Source organism: Sciurus vulgaris (genome assembly GCF_902686455.1).
Source record: "Sciurus vulgaris genome assembly, chromosome: 2".
NCBI classification, from domain to species: Eukaryota; Metazoa; Chordata; class Mammalia; order Rodentia; family Sciuridae; genus Sciurus; species Sciurus vulgaris.
Genome location: NC_136462.1, coordinates 109,813,259 through 109,832,593, shown reverse-complemented (window position 1 = coordinate 109,832,593; position 19,335 = coordinate 109,813,259). Strand labels below are relative to the sequence as shown.

Genomic DNA, 19,335 nt, shown 5'->3' with positions numbered 1-19,335 from the left:
ATATTCTATATAAGTCGGTTAAGTCTAAATTGTTGATTGTGTTATTGAGATCTATGGTTTCTTTATTCAATTTTTGTTTGGACGATCTATCCAGTGGTGAGAGAGGTGTGTTAAAATCGCCTAGTATTATTGTGTTGTGGTCTATTTGATTTCTGGAATTGAGAAGGATTTGTTTGATGTACATGGATGAGCCAATGTTCGGGGCACAGATATTTATGATTGTTATGTCTTGCTGATTTATGCTTCCCTTAAGCAGTATGTAATGTCCTTCTTTATCCCTTCTGACTAGTTTTGTCTTGAAGTCCACATTATCTGAAATGAGGATGGATACTCCAGCTTTTTTGCTGTGTCCGTGTGCATGGTATGTTTTTTCCCATCCTTTCACCTTTAGTCTATGGGTATCTCTTTCTATGAGATGAGTCTCTTGCAGGCAGCAAATTGTTGGATTTTTCTTTTTAATCCATTCTGCCAGTCTATGTCTTTTGATTGATGAGTTCAGGCCATTAACATTCAGGGTTATTATTGTGATATGATTTGTATTCCCAGTCATTTGACTCATTTTTGTTTTTTGACATGATTTGGTTTCCCCTTTATTTGGCTATTCCTTTAGGCTAGTTCCTCCCATTGCTGATTTGCATCATTGTTTTTCATCTCTTCCTCATGGAATATTTTGCTGAGAATGTTCTGCAATGCCGGCTTTCTTTTTGTAAATTCCTTTAGCTTTTGTTTATCGTGGAAGGATCTTATTTCATCGTCAAATCTGAAAGTAAGTTTTGCTAGGTATAAGATTCTTGGTTGGCATCCGTTTTCTTTCAGGGCTTGGTAAATGTTGTTCCAGGCCTTTCTAGCTTTTAGGGTTTGGATTGAAAAATCTGCTGATATTCTTATTGGTTTCCCCCTGAATGTAATTTGATTCTTTTCTCTCGTGGCCTTTCAAATTCTGTCTCTATTTTGTATGTTAGCCATTTTCATTATAATGTGCCTTGGTGTGGGTCTGTTGTACTTTTGTATATTTGGAGTCCTATAAGCCTCTTGTACTTGGTTTTCCATTTCATTCTTCAGATTTGGGAAATTTTCTGATATTATTTCATTGAATAGATTGTTCATTCCTTTAGTTTGTTTCTCTAAGCCTTCCTCAATCCCAATAATTCTTAAATTTGGCCTTTTCATGATATCCCATAATTCTTGTAGATTCTGTTCATGATTTCTTACCATCTTTTCTGTTTGGTCAACTTTGTTTTCAAGATTAAATATTTTTTTATCAATATCTGAGGTTCTGTCTTCCAGGTGTTCTATCCTATTGGTTATGCTTTCTATGGAGTTTTTAACTTGGTTTATTGTTTCCTTCATTTCAAGGATTTCTGTTTGTTTTTTTTTCAATATCTCTAACTCTTTATTGAAATGATCTCTTGCTTCCCATATTTGCTCCTTTAACTGTTGATTGGTGCGATCATTTAATGCCTGCATTTGGTTTTTCATTTCCTCGTTTGCTTCCCTGATTGTTTTAATTATGTACATTCTGAACTCCCTTTCTGACATTTCTTCTGCTGTGCTGTCATTGGGTTTTATTGATATAGTATCTAGGTTTGTTTGGGACATTTTCTTCCCTTGTTTTCTCATATTGGTCAGATGTCAGTGGGACTTTGTGATATTGCAGAATTCTTCTATTGGCTTATAGTGTCCCTGTAGATTTCTAGTGTATCACCTTCCTGCCTTCAGTAGCCTGAAATCTTGGAGTAACTTGATAATGCAGTGCTTCCAAGGAAAGCTGCCCCTAGTCTTCTACTGGTTCCAGGACTTGGAGCTGGCTCTGTGTGGAAAGGCTCTCACTGGGAGGTCTGCTCCGAGAAGCTAGCCTGGAAAGGCGCTTCCCGCCGGAGGGGGCTGGGCTGCGGGCTACTTGGGGAAGTCCCTGGCTGCCCTGTCCTGGTCCCTGAAGCAACCTGCTGGCAGGAACTCGCCGCCCTGGTTCAGGGAACTGAAGCTTGGTTCTGTGCAGAAAGGCTCTCACTGGGGGGCCTGTTCCGAGATGCTGGAGAATCTGGCCCTGTGGGAGGAGCCCACCGCCTGAGTGCGCAGGGCCGCCTGGGGAAGACTCTAGCTGCTCTGCCTTACTCTAATAAACCACCTGAATCCGGGCCTGCCACCCGGGCAGCGCTTCATGGCTTCACCGGGTCGGGGAGACTTACCCCGAGGCTCTATTTTAGTCTGAGTCTCTCAATTTCTCCCCTTCTTGAATCCTGGGTTCTGGAGCAACTGGAGATGCAGTCACCTTCTAGTCCGCCATCTTGGTTTGCCCCGTGGAAAAAGTCTGCGGCTGGGGGGCGGGGTGGGGGGGTGGGGGGGTGGGGGGGTGGGGGGGGTGGAGGGGTGGTCCGCCTGGAGAGGTCTCTGGCTGCCTTGCCCTCTTAAAGCTATTTTCAATTATGAAATTCCATGATTTTATAATCTTTGACTTTACTTCAATCTTTTAAAAATATTTTGACTTGGACAATTTGACCTGAAATAACTTGGCATTTTTGGAGATTCAATTTGGAAATAACCACTATTGTTTCATGGAAAATTTAGATCCATGAAATGTGTTGATTCACCTTCTTGGAGAAATCTGCTTAATAAAGTTTTATATATATATTTTATATAAAATATAATTATATATTTTTATTTATTTATATATTTTATATATTATATATATTTTATATGTATTTTATATAAAATTTTATGTATATATAAAATTTATATACATATTTATATATATATATATATATATATATACAATCTAGTGACAACAGTGATTGCACCATTTTCTGGAATAATGGTTTGCTATGTAAACCATCAATTCAATCTTTTAAAAAATTTTAACACAAAAAGGAAACCCCACAACTTACATATAGCTAAATTGTTTTAATTTTTCTATTTTCTGTTTAAAGTATAACATGTGACCTCGGTATTTGTTACCCTACGCAAATTCTAAAGTCATGAAGAAGAGCATACATTTTAAAAAATTTATTGGCTTAAAGGTTAAGGAAATAGTAGCTTTGAGTAGATAAAAGAGCACAAGTTAGATGTGACCTACTAGAATGTCATTACTTATTTGGCCAATGACACAAGCTTCTGGATAGAGTCAATGAATTCACAATTATACATGATAGTTCAATGACCATCCTTGTAAATACCCATCAGAATAACTCATATTTAGTTTATACCTGAGTTGTGATTGAAATGAGGCTCTTTTTAGCATTTTTCATGAGCACAGTGGTTAAAACTGCCAATAAATTTAGCAAAAGCAGAAGCTGTTTCTGAATCCAGAATGATAATGTGGTGATAGTTAACACCATACCACATATTTCAATGTTTTTAACTCTTATTTAGGACATATTTTCCTCTAATATGCATCAGAAAGGAATAAATATGCCTGATGAATATGAGGTATGAAGAATAAATCATCATTTAAGACATAGTAAATGTATTATTATCAGAAGCTAGAGGTAAAACAATGTTATACTTCCACTCCAGACTATTTGCCCTGGCAAATTAGCTCAGTTGTTGCCAGTAAGAAAGGCACCAGTTTTTGTGGTTCTGAGGCCAGTTCTCTTCAAAGTCTCAGGTACACCAGCCCATCTCAATGTTTAACGTTTAATGCATGAGGTAATTAATAACTCATTTCAACCAATTTACTTTTCCTGAAGAGGATGAGGAATGTGAGGAGACAGTAACCTGAGTCAACAATTTTAGAGAGATTGCTGAATCTCCCACTCCTTTAATGAGATGAGCGGTTTAGACACTATGATGTTACTTATATAAAGTAATAAGTGAGATACTGAAAACCTAAGTTCAAACCCTGACTGTTTTTCATTCTAAGCTTTAATATCCTCATCTGTAAAATGGGGCTAGCAGTGCCTACTATTTAGAGTTGTTTCAGGAATTAAGCAAGTTAATGCATGTAAAACTATTATGATTATTACTTAAACTTAGAATATTAAAATGGTTTCATTTTCTCCAATGTTCACTCCAGCAAACTGGGTAGCTAAGTATATCAGATTGATGTTCCTAGTAATTCACTGTTAACCTTGGAAACGTCATCTCATCTCTCTTGGCCTCATTTTCTCATCCAGGGTCTTAAACAATGCTTTAGAAGTAACTAAAGCTCTAAGATGGTCTTAATGGATGTCGTGGAATGAATAAAATTTAAAATGAGAGTATCCTAACACTGCACTTCCCAACAGAAGTGTGTGGTACTTAGGAGATGCAACTGGGCTATCTTATTTGGGAAACCTGCAGAACATCATTCCATTTGTTGAAAAGAATTATCAAGACATCGAAATACACAAAAAATTACATCCTTTACTGTGAAAGTCAATCCAATACCATCTCTGACAAAACTGGAGCGAAACGAAGGCCTAATTAGAGAAACAAATACACATTTATTTTGTACAAAGCGGCTGTCAGTGTCAGTGTCCAAGAGCCCCCAGCATGACAAACGCACCGGAGGGAGGGATACGTAGTCCTCACAACAGCAGGAGGGAGCCCAGCAGCAGCTCGCCCTGGCCCAGCAAGCGACCCCGCTCCAGGCCGCGGCCCTTGTTCTCCGCCTTGACGCGCACAGTCAGGCGACGCACTTGGTCTTCCGTGAGACCGTCAAAGTAGAAGTCCTGGTCCAAGGAGAACTTGCGGCTCCGCCGCAGCACTGAGCTACGCTGCTTGCGCGTGGCACCCAGCGGCTGCAGGACCAGGCTGATGCGACAACCGACAGCGCGGGGCTCAGAGGTACCTCCCGCGAGGCCCTCGGCGCTCAGCAGCCGGATTCGGAGGCGCCCGCTACCCGGACAGTACTCGGCGGCCAGGCGCAGGACGCAGCCGGCGCGGCCCAGAGCCACGGTGCCCTCCGCCTCTAGGAGCTTGGGCCTTGGGCCAGGGGCTGGGGCTGTGGGCAGGGCGGCGGCGCCGCGCTCATCGTCATGGTCCTGGCTGGGGACTGAGCCGGCGCGAGTCAAGCCATGACTCCTTCGAGCCCGCAGCGCGCGGCTCAGCAGCATGTTGGGTGCGCGCAGGAGGCACCGGTCGCAGGGCCTTGGACAGACAGCGTCCCGGGGCGGACAGGGACAGAGGGGTGCCGAGGCAGGAGTCGCGTCTGGGGTTCGCAGGGGCAAGTCGGGAACGTCTCTTTTTCCGTTGTTGCCGTAGGTGTGCGCCCGGGGTCCAGGCGCTGGCTGGGCTGCGGGCTGCCGCAGGAACACGGCGGCACCCGGATCCCCGAGAAAGAGCGACTCCTTGCGGCGCGTGTGCGGGCTCTCGAGCAGCGTGCAGAAGCCGTAGGCGGTGAGCGTGCGGGGCAGGTGAGGCAGCGAGAGCGCCGCCTGTGAGCGCGGGTCCCAATCGGTGAGGCCCGCGCCCTCGTTAGTCTCTGTATCTTCACCCCAAGAATTCCGGAACGTAGACGAGGCCAGATTGGGCGCAAGTCTCGGTGGGATGCAGAACTCGGGGATACGGTCGGGAGTGAGCACGTTTGCGCACGCCGTGGGCGAGCGGGCCGGGGCACGGCGGGCGCGACTCAGTAGAAGCCCCTCCCTGCTGCGCAGTAGCCTCTCCAGACACCACATCTGGCGGCAGTACCTATCCGCGTGACCCTCTCCTGGAGATAATCTGCAACGCACAAAGGCACATCAACTGACAGCGAGCACCGCAGAGAACAGCAAAATTTCTGTGGCGTTTTTTCTACTTCAGGGTGTTTCGCCCAGCCTCCCGCCACACAAGACAAATTGCATCTCACGTCCCTATCGCAAACCATTTTTCAGTGATTGAAAAACAATCATCCTCCCTGTCCTATTTCAACTCCTCTGTCAGGTACACTTAAGGTGCTTATTGCTTTATTTTTCATCCGCTCTCGTTAACATAAGGCAAAAATTCTCAAAAATGTTGGCTTCTAACTTTGGTCACTCCGTCTTCGGTGCAGAGGCACTTTACTACGTACGTTCGTTTCCTGAATCCTTCAGGGACTATTGCACTCCAATCCTCAGCTATAATTAACATAATATTTTATCCCCTCCAGGAAACACCTCTTCAAAAAGCCAAAATCCTCAGGAAACCGCCCCTCGCCCCCGGGTTGAATTAAGCACGCCGCTGCTGGGTCCCCCTCAGGTACCTGGGGTTCAGAGTCAGATGGTTCTTGCACGGTTCTGCCTGGGAGAGGCACGTAGCCTCAGAGAAATTCAAAGCGCCCGCGGCAGAGTTCAGCACCGGTGTCCTAGGACAGCTGATGTGAGGCTTTATACCTGCTGTGGAGCCAGCTGCCTGGTAACCTGATGCCAGGCCCTTCCGTCTCTGCCACGTGGCTTGAATTTGCTGAGCAGATCCTGGAGTCAGTTCTTTCCCCTGCTTGGGATGAAGGTATTCTCGGCAACCCTCAACAAGTTCGTTTGATGCTCAAGAGGAGTAAGTCTTGACTATTTCGCAGAGTTATTGTGAGGGTCGATGGACAAAGTGAACATGAATGCATAAGAAGCACCCTACATGCACCTTTCAAAAGAAAACTAAAGTGGGGTTTGTCTAATACCCTATCCCAAATCCAACCATCCCACTGCCAAGCTTTCGAAGTTCTTCACTTGCTTTCGGGTTTTCAGTTCTGGTTTTAGATTTGTTGATTTAAAATTACCCTGAATTTAGGGGGAAGATATGGAAACGTTCCATATCTTGACCTGGGTGGGGCTATAGGGGTGTATCCATATATAACCATCCAGTGTACATTTGAGATTAGAAATTTTATTGTATTATGTTATACTTCAATTAAAAAAAAACAACTTATTTCTTAAATCATGTGTGCTGATCTTGGGTTAGGAAAAATACACTGCCAAATATATGGACTGTTGGAATCATCCTTTAACCTGTTTATTCTGTAAGAGAGCAGATAGCTTGGGCTGAAAGAGATCTGAGGCATTTTGTTCAGGTTTTGGATGTATATTTCTAAGATACTGCCTTGCAAACTGTTTCTCCAAATATTGTATGCAGTAAATTGAATTCATGCAAAGGGGACTTTAGGATAGGGCATGTGTATTTTATTTCCAGCATGTGTAGGCACTGTACTAGATAATTTACATAGTTTCTAGAATTGTCATAGAAATTCTGTGAATTCTGATTGTCCTTGTTTTATAAATGAAAAACTGAGATCAGAGATGATGTAACTGGTCTATGGTCACAAAGTGATGGCAGATGGAGGAAATAAATAATACTTATTAATGGGTAGTAAATGCATTGTTTGGGGGGTTAATTTCATATAATATAAAATATTATGCACCATGCTTGGAACACAACATGCTGCTAAATTCATACAATCAGTGATTATTCATGATAAATACAGTGGGAACATTGTAAATGGTTAAGAAATTGAGTCTGAAACCATATCGGATTTTGATTCTAGAATGGTAGGTTACTATGAGCAAGTTACCTAACCTAAGCCCAAGTGTCAAGCACTTACACCTATAGCATTGCCATGAACATAAAATAATGCATATGAAGAGTTTAGCATAGAGCCTGCCATTCACAATGTTAGATATAGTTATCATTATTTGCAGAAAAAAACCTTAAATGCTCTTTAGTTCATTCATTCATTCAAAGTAGTATGTATTGAATGCTTCCTGGGTTCCAGCCACCATGCTGGGCAGGTGGATCCAGTCTGCACCAGATCATATCATTTGTGTATGTTCATCAGAAGAGGGGTGAAATGATGAAGATAAAATACTTGAATTCCAAATAGCTGAGGCAGAAATGAAAAGAGACTATTGAATAATATATAATTAATCTGGGAGGCAAGATTGGAGGATCCCTGGGTTTACCATGCCATTAGCTAACTACTTCTTTGTCTTGATATCAGCTCTACTCCTGGTCAAAATTCTTGGGTCAGGGAAAAATCTGTGGGAGATGTATCAAATTATATGATTCAAGGCCATGTGTATTTGTTCTGACTCGACTTTCCTCAGGAGACAAACTGCTGTTAGTTCTGTAAGAGCAGAACTCTTTTAACTCTGGTTAAAATGATAAGGAGCACAAATCAGAGCCTATACTTTGAATTGGTTCAATTGTTAATCAAGTTCATAATCTTTTTGAATCCAAGTCATAAAATGGAAGTAGTAATATCTAGATATAACACTGTTATGAGGTCTAAAAAAGTATGTATGAAAATTCTTGATAGGTAGCAAGTGCCAGCTAAAAGCTGCTATTAATATTATTATTATTATACTCATTTGCTTGGCCAGGGATTAGCTGACTCACACAAAGATTCCTTTAAAAAACATTTCTCTGCCCAGCCAAGCAAAGCAGATTTGCACTTCTTAAAAATAATTCACCTTCTTCACTAATTCCTTAAACATTTCCTGTACAGCATATTCTGAAAACAGTAGAGATGTGCCCTCATGTTCCTGGTCTTCTCTGACCACATTAATCCTTATGTTTTACTTAACAGGGAAGCATAAGTTACCAGTACTTGGGAGGATGGTGTAATAGGGTCAGGCCAAGTGCCTGGAACACAAATCTACTCAGAGGAAGACTGTGGTTGTTCTGAGCTTACAGGTGTAGCCATAGGAACATCCAGTAATGGAGCTGGAAAACAATTCTGTGAAGTGAACATAAATAGATTACACATCATTGAGACTGGAGGTTCTCTCAGAGTAAAAGTAAACTAAACATTCAATGGGAAGGGGGGGATGAGGAGAGGTTGGTGAATGGGTACAATGCAAGAAAGGAAGTACAAGTTGTAGAATTCTCTGGCACAGAAGGGTGAAATAGTGAACAATAATGCATTGTATATCTCAAAATGACTGGGAGGAGAGGAACTTTGAATATACTCACCATAAAGAAATGATAAAAAGTTTAAGGTGATGGATGCATTAATTACCCTGATTACATCATTTCTCAATGTATACATGATTCAAAACATCACTTCGTACCTTATTAAAGTGTAAACATACTATGTGTCAATCAAAATAAGAATAAAAAAGCAGACTTAAAAAAATAGTACACAGGAGACTGGGTGTCAAGGAAAACAAGAAGGGACTTTACAGCTAATAAAATAACTGTTGTTTTAACTTATAAATTTCATCCAACCCAATAGAATATACAATATGGAGTCTTGGAATGAACACATATTAGGGAGTCAAAACGTGGGTTTTAGCTCTGACAGTCACTAATTTTCCTGGCACCCAGTCTTCTACCTGTCAAATGAGGGGGTTGGATTAACCAGATGGTCTCTAAGCTTCCCTCTGGTTCTTATACTGTTACCTATTCCTGAGCTTTCTCCTAGTTAATCTTTCTAAGTTTTCTTTTTCTTTTCCTTCTCCTCCGTCCCCTCCTACCTACCCCTGGCCTGCCCTTTGTTGTTATTGTTGCTTTGTTGTCTTTTTTTTTTTTTTTTTTAAGTACTGGGGATTGAACATAGGGGTGCTCTACCACTGAGCCACATACCCAACTCTTTTTTATTTCTTGAGATCGGGTCTTCCTAAATTGCCCAGGGTAGCCTTGAACTTCCAATCCTCCTCCTGCCTCAACCTCTTGACTAGCTGGTATTACAGGTATGTGCCAACATGCCCAGTTCCGTACTAAGTTTTCGTACAATCCACACTCTCATGGTTTGTACTCTAGCTTTCTCCAGTATTTCCTTTAATTCCTAAATTCCCCCTCTTTTTCTCCAAAACCTGCAGGGTTGGTTGGGGATGGGATATGAGTGTGAGTTAGTGTGAAATTAGAATTTTTTTTCTTTAACAAAACTTTTAAGAGTTGTTAACTTTTAAACCATCCCCTACTTTTGATTTTTTTTTCAAACAAATAATTTTACTACTTTTATTGTTCATACCTCATTGCAGTTGTTTTGTAATTGCCTTGTTGCTGTCCTTTGCTTTTTTTTTTTTTTTTTTTTTTTTCAGTGCTAGGGACTGAACCCAGGGCCTCATGCATACCAGACAAGTGTTCTATTACTGAGCTACACCCCTAGCCCCTTCTCATTGTTCTTCAGCTGGAATGAAGGTTAAGATCTATAATTACTAGAATGTTGATTTTCTTCAGTTAGCCTCTGCATCAAATTTCTTTTTGGTACATTAGGGTGATAATGGTGATTCTTGACATAGTTTTGATTGTTTTAAGTTGGGACCATAAACTTCTGATTTTTGGAGGCATATAAAAATTTATCAAAACAAGACAATAATGGAAAATGTTAAAATTTAAAAGCTATATGATTAAGTTTGTAGTATTTGATAATAACGCTACTTATACTAAAATTTTTGAGCTGAATTTTCCACCTTGAGAATTTTTACTCTGCCATTAGTCTTTCAAAGGAAGATCTCTGAGAGTTACTAATAGCCAGGTAGTGATTAAACTGTATAATTATTGACAGAGGAAAGGGTGGGAGTGCTCAGGGAAGGTAAGGAAATTAACACCTGCTCTGTTTTGGGTAAGGTATTTCATTTTTGTCCATAATGGGAACAATGCCTACCTTGCCGTAATAATATGAAAACTCATGAGGTTTAACTAAAAACATAATAAAATGGAATGAAGCATAGAAGAGCACATTTACATTACTCTCTCAACACTATAGAAAGTGTAAGGGATGAATACATAAGGCATTAGCATTGCTCACTTAAGATTGTGTCTTTTTCACTTACTTGACCATGCCATGATGCCAGTGCTGGCTTTCATATTGTCTTTCATTGTTGTTCATGCATCCTTGTATTATTTTCTTTTTATGGTACATGCTGTATCTCAACCAGAACATACATTATTTCTTTACACTTGCCTCAGTGTACAATGTGAATGTACAAGGGGTGAGGGATGGTTAGGGAGTATGATTAGAAAGAACTTGGGGACAAACTGAAGAGGGTGTTCTAAACACTTTATTGGAAATTTTTGAGTAGGTGACTAATCTGAATTTACCTGTGCTTTGAGAAATTAACTCTCATGTTATTGTGAAGAAAAGACTGGAGAAAGGAAAAACTGAAGGCCATTTAGGAGGTTAACTGTATGGCCTATGGGAAATATAAGAATTTAGAAAATATGGCAAAAGCACAATAGACAGGGTATTAATTGATTGTATGTGAAGGATGGAAGTTCAAACTGCCTTCTAGGTATTTTTGTCTGTACGACAGCAATAAAAAAAGGTTAAGGTATTATTTTCTGTGACAGGAGTGGAAGACAAGAGGCAGATGTTAGTACTGCCTAGCACTCTGGTTTGTTGTAGTTGTTTTAAGTTTCCTTTCTTTCATTTCCAATAGATTTTAAAGAAATGATTTTTCTTTTAGGTCCTGTACAAGCCTGGTTTGTTCAAAAGCAATATGTACTGTCTTTCCAGACATTACCTCTACCTTGCAGCAAAGTATTTAATAAATGCTTGTGACTTCAAATAATCTTAGCTATGTATTAGGTTTCTGTTTAATGTATCACAACAGCTTTTTGAAATAAATTTTAGAAAGAAACCCTCCAGGTCTTTAAGGGGAATTGGCTTGTCAGTGGGCGGTTACATTTCACAAGGGTGGAAAGTCCTTGCAGTATAAAACCCGCGCGTTCAAAATCTTGCCTCAGTAGAGGCAGTTATATGACAGCGTGGGCAAAGTGATAAACGTGTACCCCAGAGTTAAAGAAACAAAATAAACAGATCTTTATTTTCGTGCATATTCAGTTCCCATTCTGCCATCTTGATGCGGTTTTGTCCCTCCTCCTCCCGCTTTTAAATTAAAAGTGTTTTCAAGAAGAAAAAAGCGGAGGTCTTGCTGCTGGCGGAGGAGGAGGCCAGCAGGACAAGAACTCGTGGACTCGCCCCACCTGGTGCTCGGAGGAAGGGGTGGTGGCCTGGGACACGCCCAGTTCGGATCACAGGCCCCAGAGTGCGGGGACAGGCGCCTCAGAGCTGCTTTCCCCGGGGCGGTGGGCTCCGCGGGGCCCGAGGTCTGCAGCAGGCGCAGGCGGGGAAGCAGAGCAGATACGTACACGTCCTTGCGCTCCCTTTTTTGTTCTCCAATGTCCTCCTCTCATACAGGCCCTTAGGACACGGCGGTCAGGACCGGCCTGGAACGCCCCTCTGGCCGCTGCACTAAGGTGTCTGGCGGCTGTGGCCGCGGAGTCCAGCAGACCCCACGTGCCTCGGCCGCGGCGGAGGCGCGCCTGCGCACGGGCGAGATCACGCGCGCGGCGCGGGGGCGGGCCGGCGCTGGAGGGGCTGTCATTCGCGGCGCGGGTCGCCGCCCTCAGCTGCGCAGGGCGGTTCCGGCTCCTCCCTCTCCCGCTGCCTCGGCCCCACCATGGTGCTGGAGTCGGTGGTCGCGGACCTGCTGAACCGCTTCCTGGGGGACTATGTGGAGAACCTGAACAAGTCCCAGCTGAAGCTGGGGATCTGGGGCGGTAAGCGCGAGGGAGCTGGGGCCCACGCCAAGGGCTCCCGTCGTCCGGCCCCTGCCCGGGCCCTGGTTCCTAGCTGCCCGAGACTCCGCTTCAGAGGGCTCTAGTGGGCCCTTTGGGTGCGGCAGGTGTGGGGCGCTGGAGGCCTGTGCCTGCTGCCGCCTCGGGCTCCGGGGATGCGCAGGAGCTGGTCCGCGCTACTGGAATTCCCACCTTTCCGGTCCCTTCGGTCGCTGCCCCGCCCACCTCGGGGGTCCCCTTGGGCTCTACAGTATAGAAAAAGCCCTTTCTGCTCTGGCACCCGGTGGAGTGAGCAGAGCTGCGTGGTCATGAACGCTGTCAGCAAGGAAAAAGAAAATTGAGTTCCTTAGCATTTTTTAAGAAGCAGGAACTGACTTTCTTCTTTACAGGGTTTGGGAAGGGATTGGCAAGGGAAGGTCGTTAAGAAAGGTATGTCCGTAGGGACTCTTCCTCTTAATGCTTTCAGATCCCAAGAGTGATTTTTTTCCCCCTTAGTATTTAGTTTTCCCTCAACACGAAGAGGACTTTCAGTTTTGTTGTGGAGAGTAAGAGATATTCAAGTCATAAGCAGCAGCATCATTAATTAGGTGCCTTCTTGGTTTCATGCCCGGGGTGTATTGCCAGCGTTTTATCCTGGAGATTAAGTCTATAAAAGAAAATGAGTAGTATGCTTGTGAGATTTTCAAAAAACTTATTTACACGAATCACGTGTTAAGCTTTAGAGATATTGGAAGTATGTTCTTACTCTACACAAGAGTTGGAAATTTCGCCAGCTTTGGAGGGAAATCCAAAAAACGGCTCTTGTGGATGAGAGTGCTTTTGATTTTGTCAACAAATATACTCTATCATAATAGACCCATGGTGGCTCTATTCAGCACTGGAAATGTGGCTAGTGCGAATTGGGATGTACTCCAAGTATAAAATTCATATTGTTTTGAATATGAGCGTTTCTCTAAGGAAGTGGGAGAAAAAGAAAAATGATGTAAGATCTCATTAATAACTTTATGTTGATTATGTGTCATAATGACATCTGAATATATTGGGTTAAATTAGATAGATTATTAAAATTTGTTCCCCTCGTTTCTTTTTACTTTGTGTTTTAGCCCGGCTCCTAAAATTTATTGTTATGTATGTGGACCACATATTGGGCAATGCTGTTATAGAACCAGGAGTGATCCCCTGAATTGTGGAGGAGCCTGTTTTTTTAATAGGTTAATCATCATTTGGTTGGTTCACTGGGGTTTGCCCAATAGTAAATACTTTGCTTAACCCCCATCAGTATAATGTAAAAGAAAGGAAAATGAAAGCAACATTTAAGGAATTAAATGCCCAGTGCCTTTTGCAAAAATCAAATGTTTTCTTTGGAATGTGGATAGTAATACCAGTTTTTCCTTGTACGTTGTAAACATTTGAAATCTGAAAAAGCATATGAGTGATTCTAGGCCATTTACCTTACCTGGCCTTAGTTTCATTAATTTAAACCACAGGAAAAAATGTTTTAAAATTTTGAAACGTTTGAATCATTCCAGACAATATGATAGTTCCTTGTAACTATACCAGTTTTAGCAAGTGATACTATTGTGCTATAATTACCTCTGACTTAAAAAACAAAGAAAGAAAATAGGTATAGTCTAAGATTCTTTCATACCAAATAGTCTCCTTTGAAATTAGAGGTTGTAGTAGGTTCCTTCCAGTGTCAGTAGTCTGATTCTGACTATAAACATTTTTACTGTAGCATTGAGGAGAATACTACCTGAATATTTTGAACTTTTTCAGAACTGAAATTAAGGTGCCCTGATTTTATGTAATTGTCCCCCACCCACACCAATCTTGCTGGGTTCAAGGATTGGAGACTTTTCATCCTGTTTTTTTTTTTTTTTTTTTTTTTTTTCCTCCCCTCTTCCAGTGATAACTTATAGACCTGATCACTTCTTTCACACATTGTGTCCATTGATGGTCCAATCAGGGATTCTCTCAGCTGTCAGAGGTCTATAAAGTTTTGTTACCTTTAATTTTTGTAGTTGCTATAAAGTAAGTTAGAAGTCTTGAACATTTACAGTTATTTCTCAACATATTGTCTATGTAGTTCTAGTTCCTCTTAAAATAGAAAGGCAAATATCAGTGTTGGTTATTTCTGTTCTCTGAAAATAAGCCGAAGAAATTTGTATTGAATGTTTTAGGGCAGACAAATGAGAAAGTTAATTTAATGAAATAGCTGGTCTAATGGGAATATGGAGTGTTTTTGCGTTTATAGACATTCTGGACAGCTTAGTAAGGAGTGAAGGATGGACTTCGAGGAAGTATATATTATTCTTATGAAATCTCTAATTTGAAAGAAACAGATGTCTTTAAAAGTTACCACAAGGTATCATGTCAGTAAAAAATTCATAATCTTTTCATGGATGATCTCAGAAAGTAAATAAATATTGTGTTACATTGATTTGAAAGATTGTTCTGTGTATACATTCATACATATATAGTATTCACAATGAAATCCATATTAAAGGAAATGTTGCAGAGTGAGAATGTGGAAAACTTTTGAAATGTCTGGAATTAGTATGTATACGCCAGATATTGCTGTTAAAATTTGGAGAAGCAAAACACTAATGAAAACACCAAAACCAAACAACCAAACCCCTTTTCTTTTTATTTTATCCTTAAATTAAAAAAAAATTAATGCCAAATAATTCCTTTGTACTGTTAAAAGTGATTTAAGCATAATGCCATTTAAAAAACTCTTCCTGTTGCAGAAAAATGAAGTCTTGATTATTTGCTGGAGGAACCTGGACAAAATGGATGTATAACACTCATTGTAATATAAATGATGTGAAAATGCTTTGTAATTGTTGATATTACTGAGAGTAGTGATAAACAAACCTAGCTGAGTGATGGAAAACAGCCTTATTTGTTCTATTTTATTTTCACAAGTCTGTTTCTTTTAACTTCCGATTTCTGGGGTTTTATATTCAATAGTATGTAGAGCTAACATTACAAATTTAAATATTTCTTATCCCTGAAATTTCTTAAAAAAAACCTATTTGCATTTGAATTTAAACCTAACAATACTTATGGTACTTGCTAGCTAGTTTGTAAGTTAGATTGTCAGTGATTCAGAAAAGTCCCTGGTGGGCATGTGCTGCCTATGCAGGTAGGAAGGTTTATCTAGGTTTTTGTTGCCCACAAGCTGGTACCAGGAGATAAATTGTACAGCCCTTAGCTATTTGAGGTGTGTCCAGGATATAATTGTTTTATGAGTAACATATATTTGAAAAGGTATGTTGAAATGCTAGATCTTTTGCAATTTGTTTTAAGTAGTACTGGTGCAACATAGAATCAGTTTTATTTTTCAAAGTGATTTTACTGTGGAGGAGCAGGAAAATTCTCCATTCAGAACTCTGTGGCTCTCCCCTCCCTTGGGCTAGTGGAATAAACTAGAGACCATGATGTGTTGGATGCAAGGGTGGCTGTTGTGACCAGGAATAGGGCCAGGTGGTGTGCAAGCTAAGCTCTGCCTGTACTGTCTATTGTATTGCCTTCACCCCACCCTTACTTCCCCCTCAACTGCCAGTGGCAGGTATAGTATCCCCTGTTTGGGACCAAAATTGTTTTGTAATATTTTTTAGAATATTTGTATATACATAATGATATTTGTTGGGGAAGAGTCTCAAGCCTAAACACAAAATTTGTTTGTATTTCATATTTACCTTAGACATGTAGTCTGAATGTAAGTTTTTAAATAGTATTTTTAGTGTATCTGTGTTTTGATTTTGTTGTCACATGAAGTCAGGGGTGGAACTTTCTGTGGCATCATATCAGTACTCAGAAGATTTGGAATTTTTGGACGCTTTTGGATTTCAAATTTTTAGTTTAAGGATGTTCAGCCTGTATTTTTGAAGCAGAGCAGCATAAGGAAGGAGAATGAGCACCAGACCAGGAATGAGGAAATCTGCCTTCTAATTCTTCAACTCTGGTACTGCCCAGTTGTTTTTGGCAATCATGCATCAGTGACTATTTGTTTCTTATCTATAAATGAAAGAGTTGGACCAGGTCTTCTCTACTGGCTTTAAACTTCTGTGATTTGAATAAGGCCTGAGCAGTCCAAGCTCTTCATTAGTAAGTGGTACTGCCACTGCTTCTGCATTCATAGTGACAAATGGTAGTCAAGTAATATAGATTTATTTTTCCTTTTTGTTCTTCACTTGGTACTGGTGAGTACATCACTCATACTTCACCATCATAAAGTATGACGGAATAGTTCATAAATTCATGATGGTAGTTAGGACAGCTTGAGAATGAAAGAAAAAGCAGGTTTTTTTTTTCTCTTTAACACATAAAACGTATCAGTATTTACATATTTCTAAACCTTTAGAGGGGCTTTTAAAAAATAATTCTTTTCTCCAGGCCAATGCTTGATGTAATGGAGGCCTCCTTTTTTATTAGCTTGTTCTATATTAAATAAAGAGTTCAATGCCATAGAATGGTATACTATCAATTAAAGCAATGCTTAAAAACTTAAGCTGGAAATCACTCTCCACATATTTAAATACCATCACTAATTAAAAATTAATTCCTTTTCTAGAAATTCTAGAGCTGAGAATTAGTACTTTGGTAACCATTCTGCTAGAAAGCTCCTCTGCACTGCTTACCATGGTAACATCCCTAGAGTGCATTGAAAAGGAGAAAGTTCAGTGGTGACATTGTAGCTTTCTACCTTTCTTGGCCAAGACTTCCTGTTTCAATAGGGAAATGGAAAGAGTAAAAGTCTATATTGTGTCCAGCACAATCACGAGACCTCCTGTTAACATCAATCTGGATTGGTTGATTTGAAGTGAATAGCAAGAGTCATTTGAAATGAATCTGTTTTCAATGTTTTCTTCAGTATTTACTAAAACATGAGTCATTAAAATTGATTTATGGTTTAAAAGGTTTCAGTAATTTAGCTTACTTCTTTGAAAAATGATACACTTTCAGGTAAGTAATGAATGCAGTGTTATACATAATAGAAATCCTAAGTAAAAATAAGTACATAGCACTATATATCCCCCCTATTATTTTACAATATGCAAAGCTAGTTGGATAGAATTAGGACATGGTATTTTTGTTTGTCACTTTGTTTTTAATCACAGCTTTGAATTAATCTGTTTTATATTAAAATCATTGACCAGGGAATCAGAAGACATAGGTTCTATTCTGAGTACTGCCTCAAGAAGTTGTATAACCTTCGACAGATCACCTCATCTCTTGAGACTTCAGCTCGTATTTGTGAGGGGGATTAAATTTAAAGACCTGCTTGGTTTTGAATAGTTCTAAAGCAGAACTTGTAAATTTCTGTCTTGTTTTAAGAAAAGGGTAAACTTTTAAATCATAAAAAAAGGACCTATTTGTAGTGCCATCTCCTGCCTAAGTTTCGCCCTACAGCACTCTTTCTTCTGTTAGTGCTCCTTACAGTCCCTTGACTGGATCCTATTTTGGCTTATAATACTCTTGTACAAATTTTAGTTACCCTTTTTATTTTGGATTTTTTTCACATCTCTATTAAATTGCAGAGATCAGAAGTGAAACCTGCAACTACACGTCTCTCAGTGTTAAATCTGATTCCTGTTTGATATCCAATCAAATATATTTGATTGGAAATGTATTTTTTTACCAAGAAAATATATTTACTGTCTGGATTGAAATCCTGTACTCTGCTTTGCTATTTGGAAGAGAATGTGGTGTTATTGACATACCATTGAGCATCAGAAGATTTGAGCATTGGCTCTGCAATCTGCTGGGTTGTCTTAGCTTCTTAGACTACTTGTGTAACTTCATGAAACCTCAGTTTCTCTTTTTTAATATATATGCCACACCTCCTGCCCAGGAGACTATGAGGATTCAGTAATGTAACAGATCTGAAAGTGTTTTCTTAAATATGTTTATGTTTTTATTGTAATTATTTCCACCCCAGTATTATATGCATCCTAAATCAGTTGAGTCAGTATTTATTAAGTGCCTACTATGAGGAAAATTAGTAAGAAGTTCATAATTAGGTTAGAGATTTACATAAGAATGATATAACCTAAACTTCTGTGAAAGTTCAGAAGGATTATTTTTAGCTGGAGGCATTTAATATCAGCACTATATTTTTTACATTTATTTTATTGGCAATTATGTGTTTTCAAAACCATTCTTGGATTTAGGCAAAGTTGTTCATATTATGTCAGCTTCATTTAATTTTTATTCGTAAATATACTACCTTTGTTGTTTTCTGTAATTTAGCAAGTATTTCTTATTTTGTGTCTTTGTTTTTTAGATGATTAACCCTTGGTGTCATTTGCTAATTTAATGAATTTACTTTCACTTCCATCTTCTGGTTCATTAACAAAGATTATTAGATAAGTTTTGATTCAGGATTCACTGTTTTAGGGTACTTCTTCAAGATTGACTTTGACACTTTATGTGTAACTTTCCAATAGTTGTGTTCATCCAAATGTTTGTAGTTTATTCCTGAGAATTGTGTGGAGTCTTCTCTGAAGCTCAGAATGTACCTGTTCCTTACTCTCCTGGTTTGGACCTGACAATCCAGCATAGGAGGCCACTTCACAGTGCTTCCCATGTTGTCCATCTCCTTAGTCTCTTTGAATGGATTGAGATTTAAGATCCGTCTGACTGTGAGATTGGCTTTAGTGCTTTCCTTGCTGGCAGAGTCGAGTGTATTTATCTCCAATTATTAGTCATCATGTCTGTTTTTTTTTCCCCCTTAAGATTAAGCACGGATATTTATTCTTTCTTTAGTTTTTCAGGAGCTTGCTATGACTACTGTGTGTTCTTAGTTCCAGTGATCTGGCTTCAAGCAGTAAGGTTACTTGTATGTGTGTGGAATTATTAGGTTATCTTGAAGGAAAACTAAATCATTTCTCAATGTTCAGCTAAATTTAAAATGGTTATTTGGGGAGGTCTGTTTTA

The 19,335-nt window shown here is 40.0% G+C and overlaps 2 protein-coding genes and 1 long non-coding RNA gene across 3 annotated transcripts in view; 2 read left to right on the top strand and 1 right to left on the bottom strand.

Moving 5' to 3' along the window:
- Positions 1-4,374: 4,374 nt before the first annotated feature.
- On the bottom strand, positions 4,375-6,238 carry C2CD4A (C2 calcium dependent domain containing 4A). The gene is made up of 2 exons (XM_079125722.1): positions 6,140-6,238; positions 4,375-5,640 (listed from the first exon to the last, which is right to left on the bottom strand). The coding sequence occupies exon 2, from the start codon at positions 5,595-5,597 to the stop codon at positions 4,506-4,508; it is 1,092 nt and encodes a 363-aa protein (XP_078981848.1). The 5' UTR covers positions 5,598-5,640; positions 6,140-6,238; the 3' UTR covers positions 4,375-4,505.
- LOC306653003 lies at positions 4,648-6,180 on the top strand. Its single transcript, XR_013761605.1, has 3 exons — positions 4,648-4,764; positions 5,182-5,333; positions 6,047-6,180. It is a non-coding gene; the product is annotated as an uncharacterized lncRNA (long non-coding RNA).
- Positions 6,239-12,184: 5,946 nt separating the features above from the next.
- Positions 12,185-19,335, top strand: part of VPS13C (vacuolar protein sorting 13 homolog C) — a 166,325-nt gene continuing 159,174 nt past the window's right edge. The window contains 1 exon segment of the mRNA XM_079125610.1: positions 12,185-12,372. Coding sequence (XP_078981736.1) covers positions 12,273-12,372 — 100 coding nt within the window. The 5' untranslated portion in view covers positions 12,185-12,272.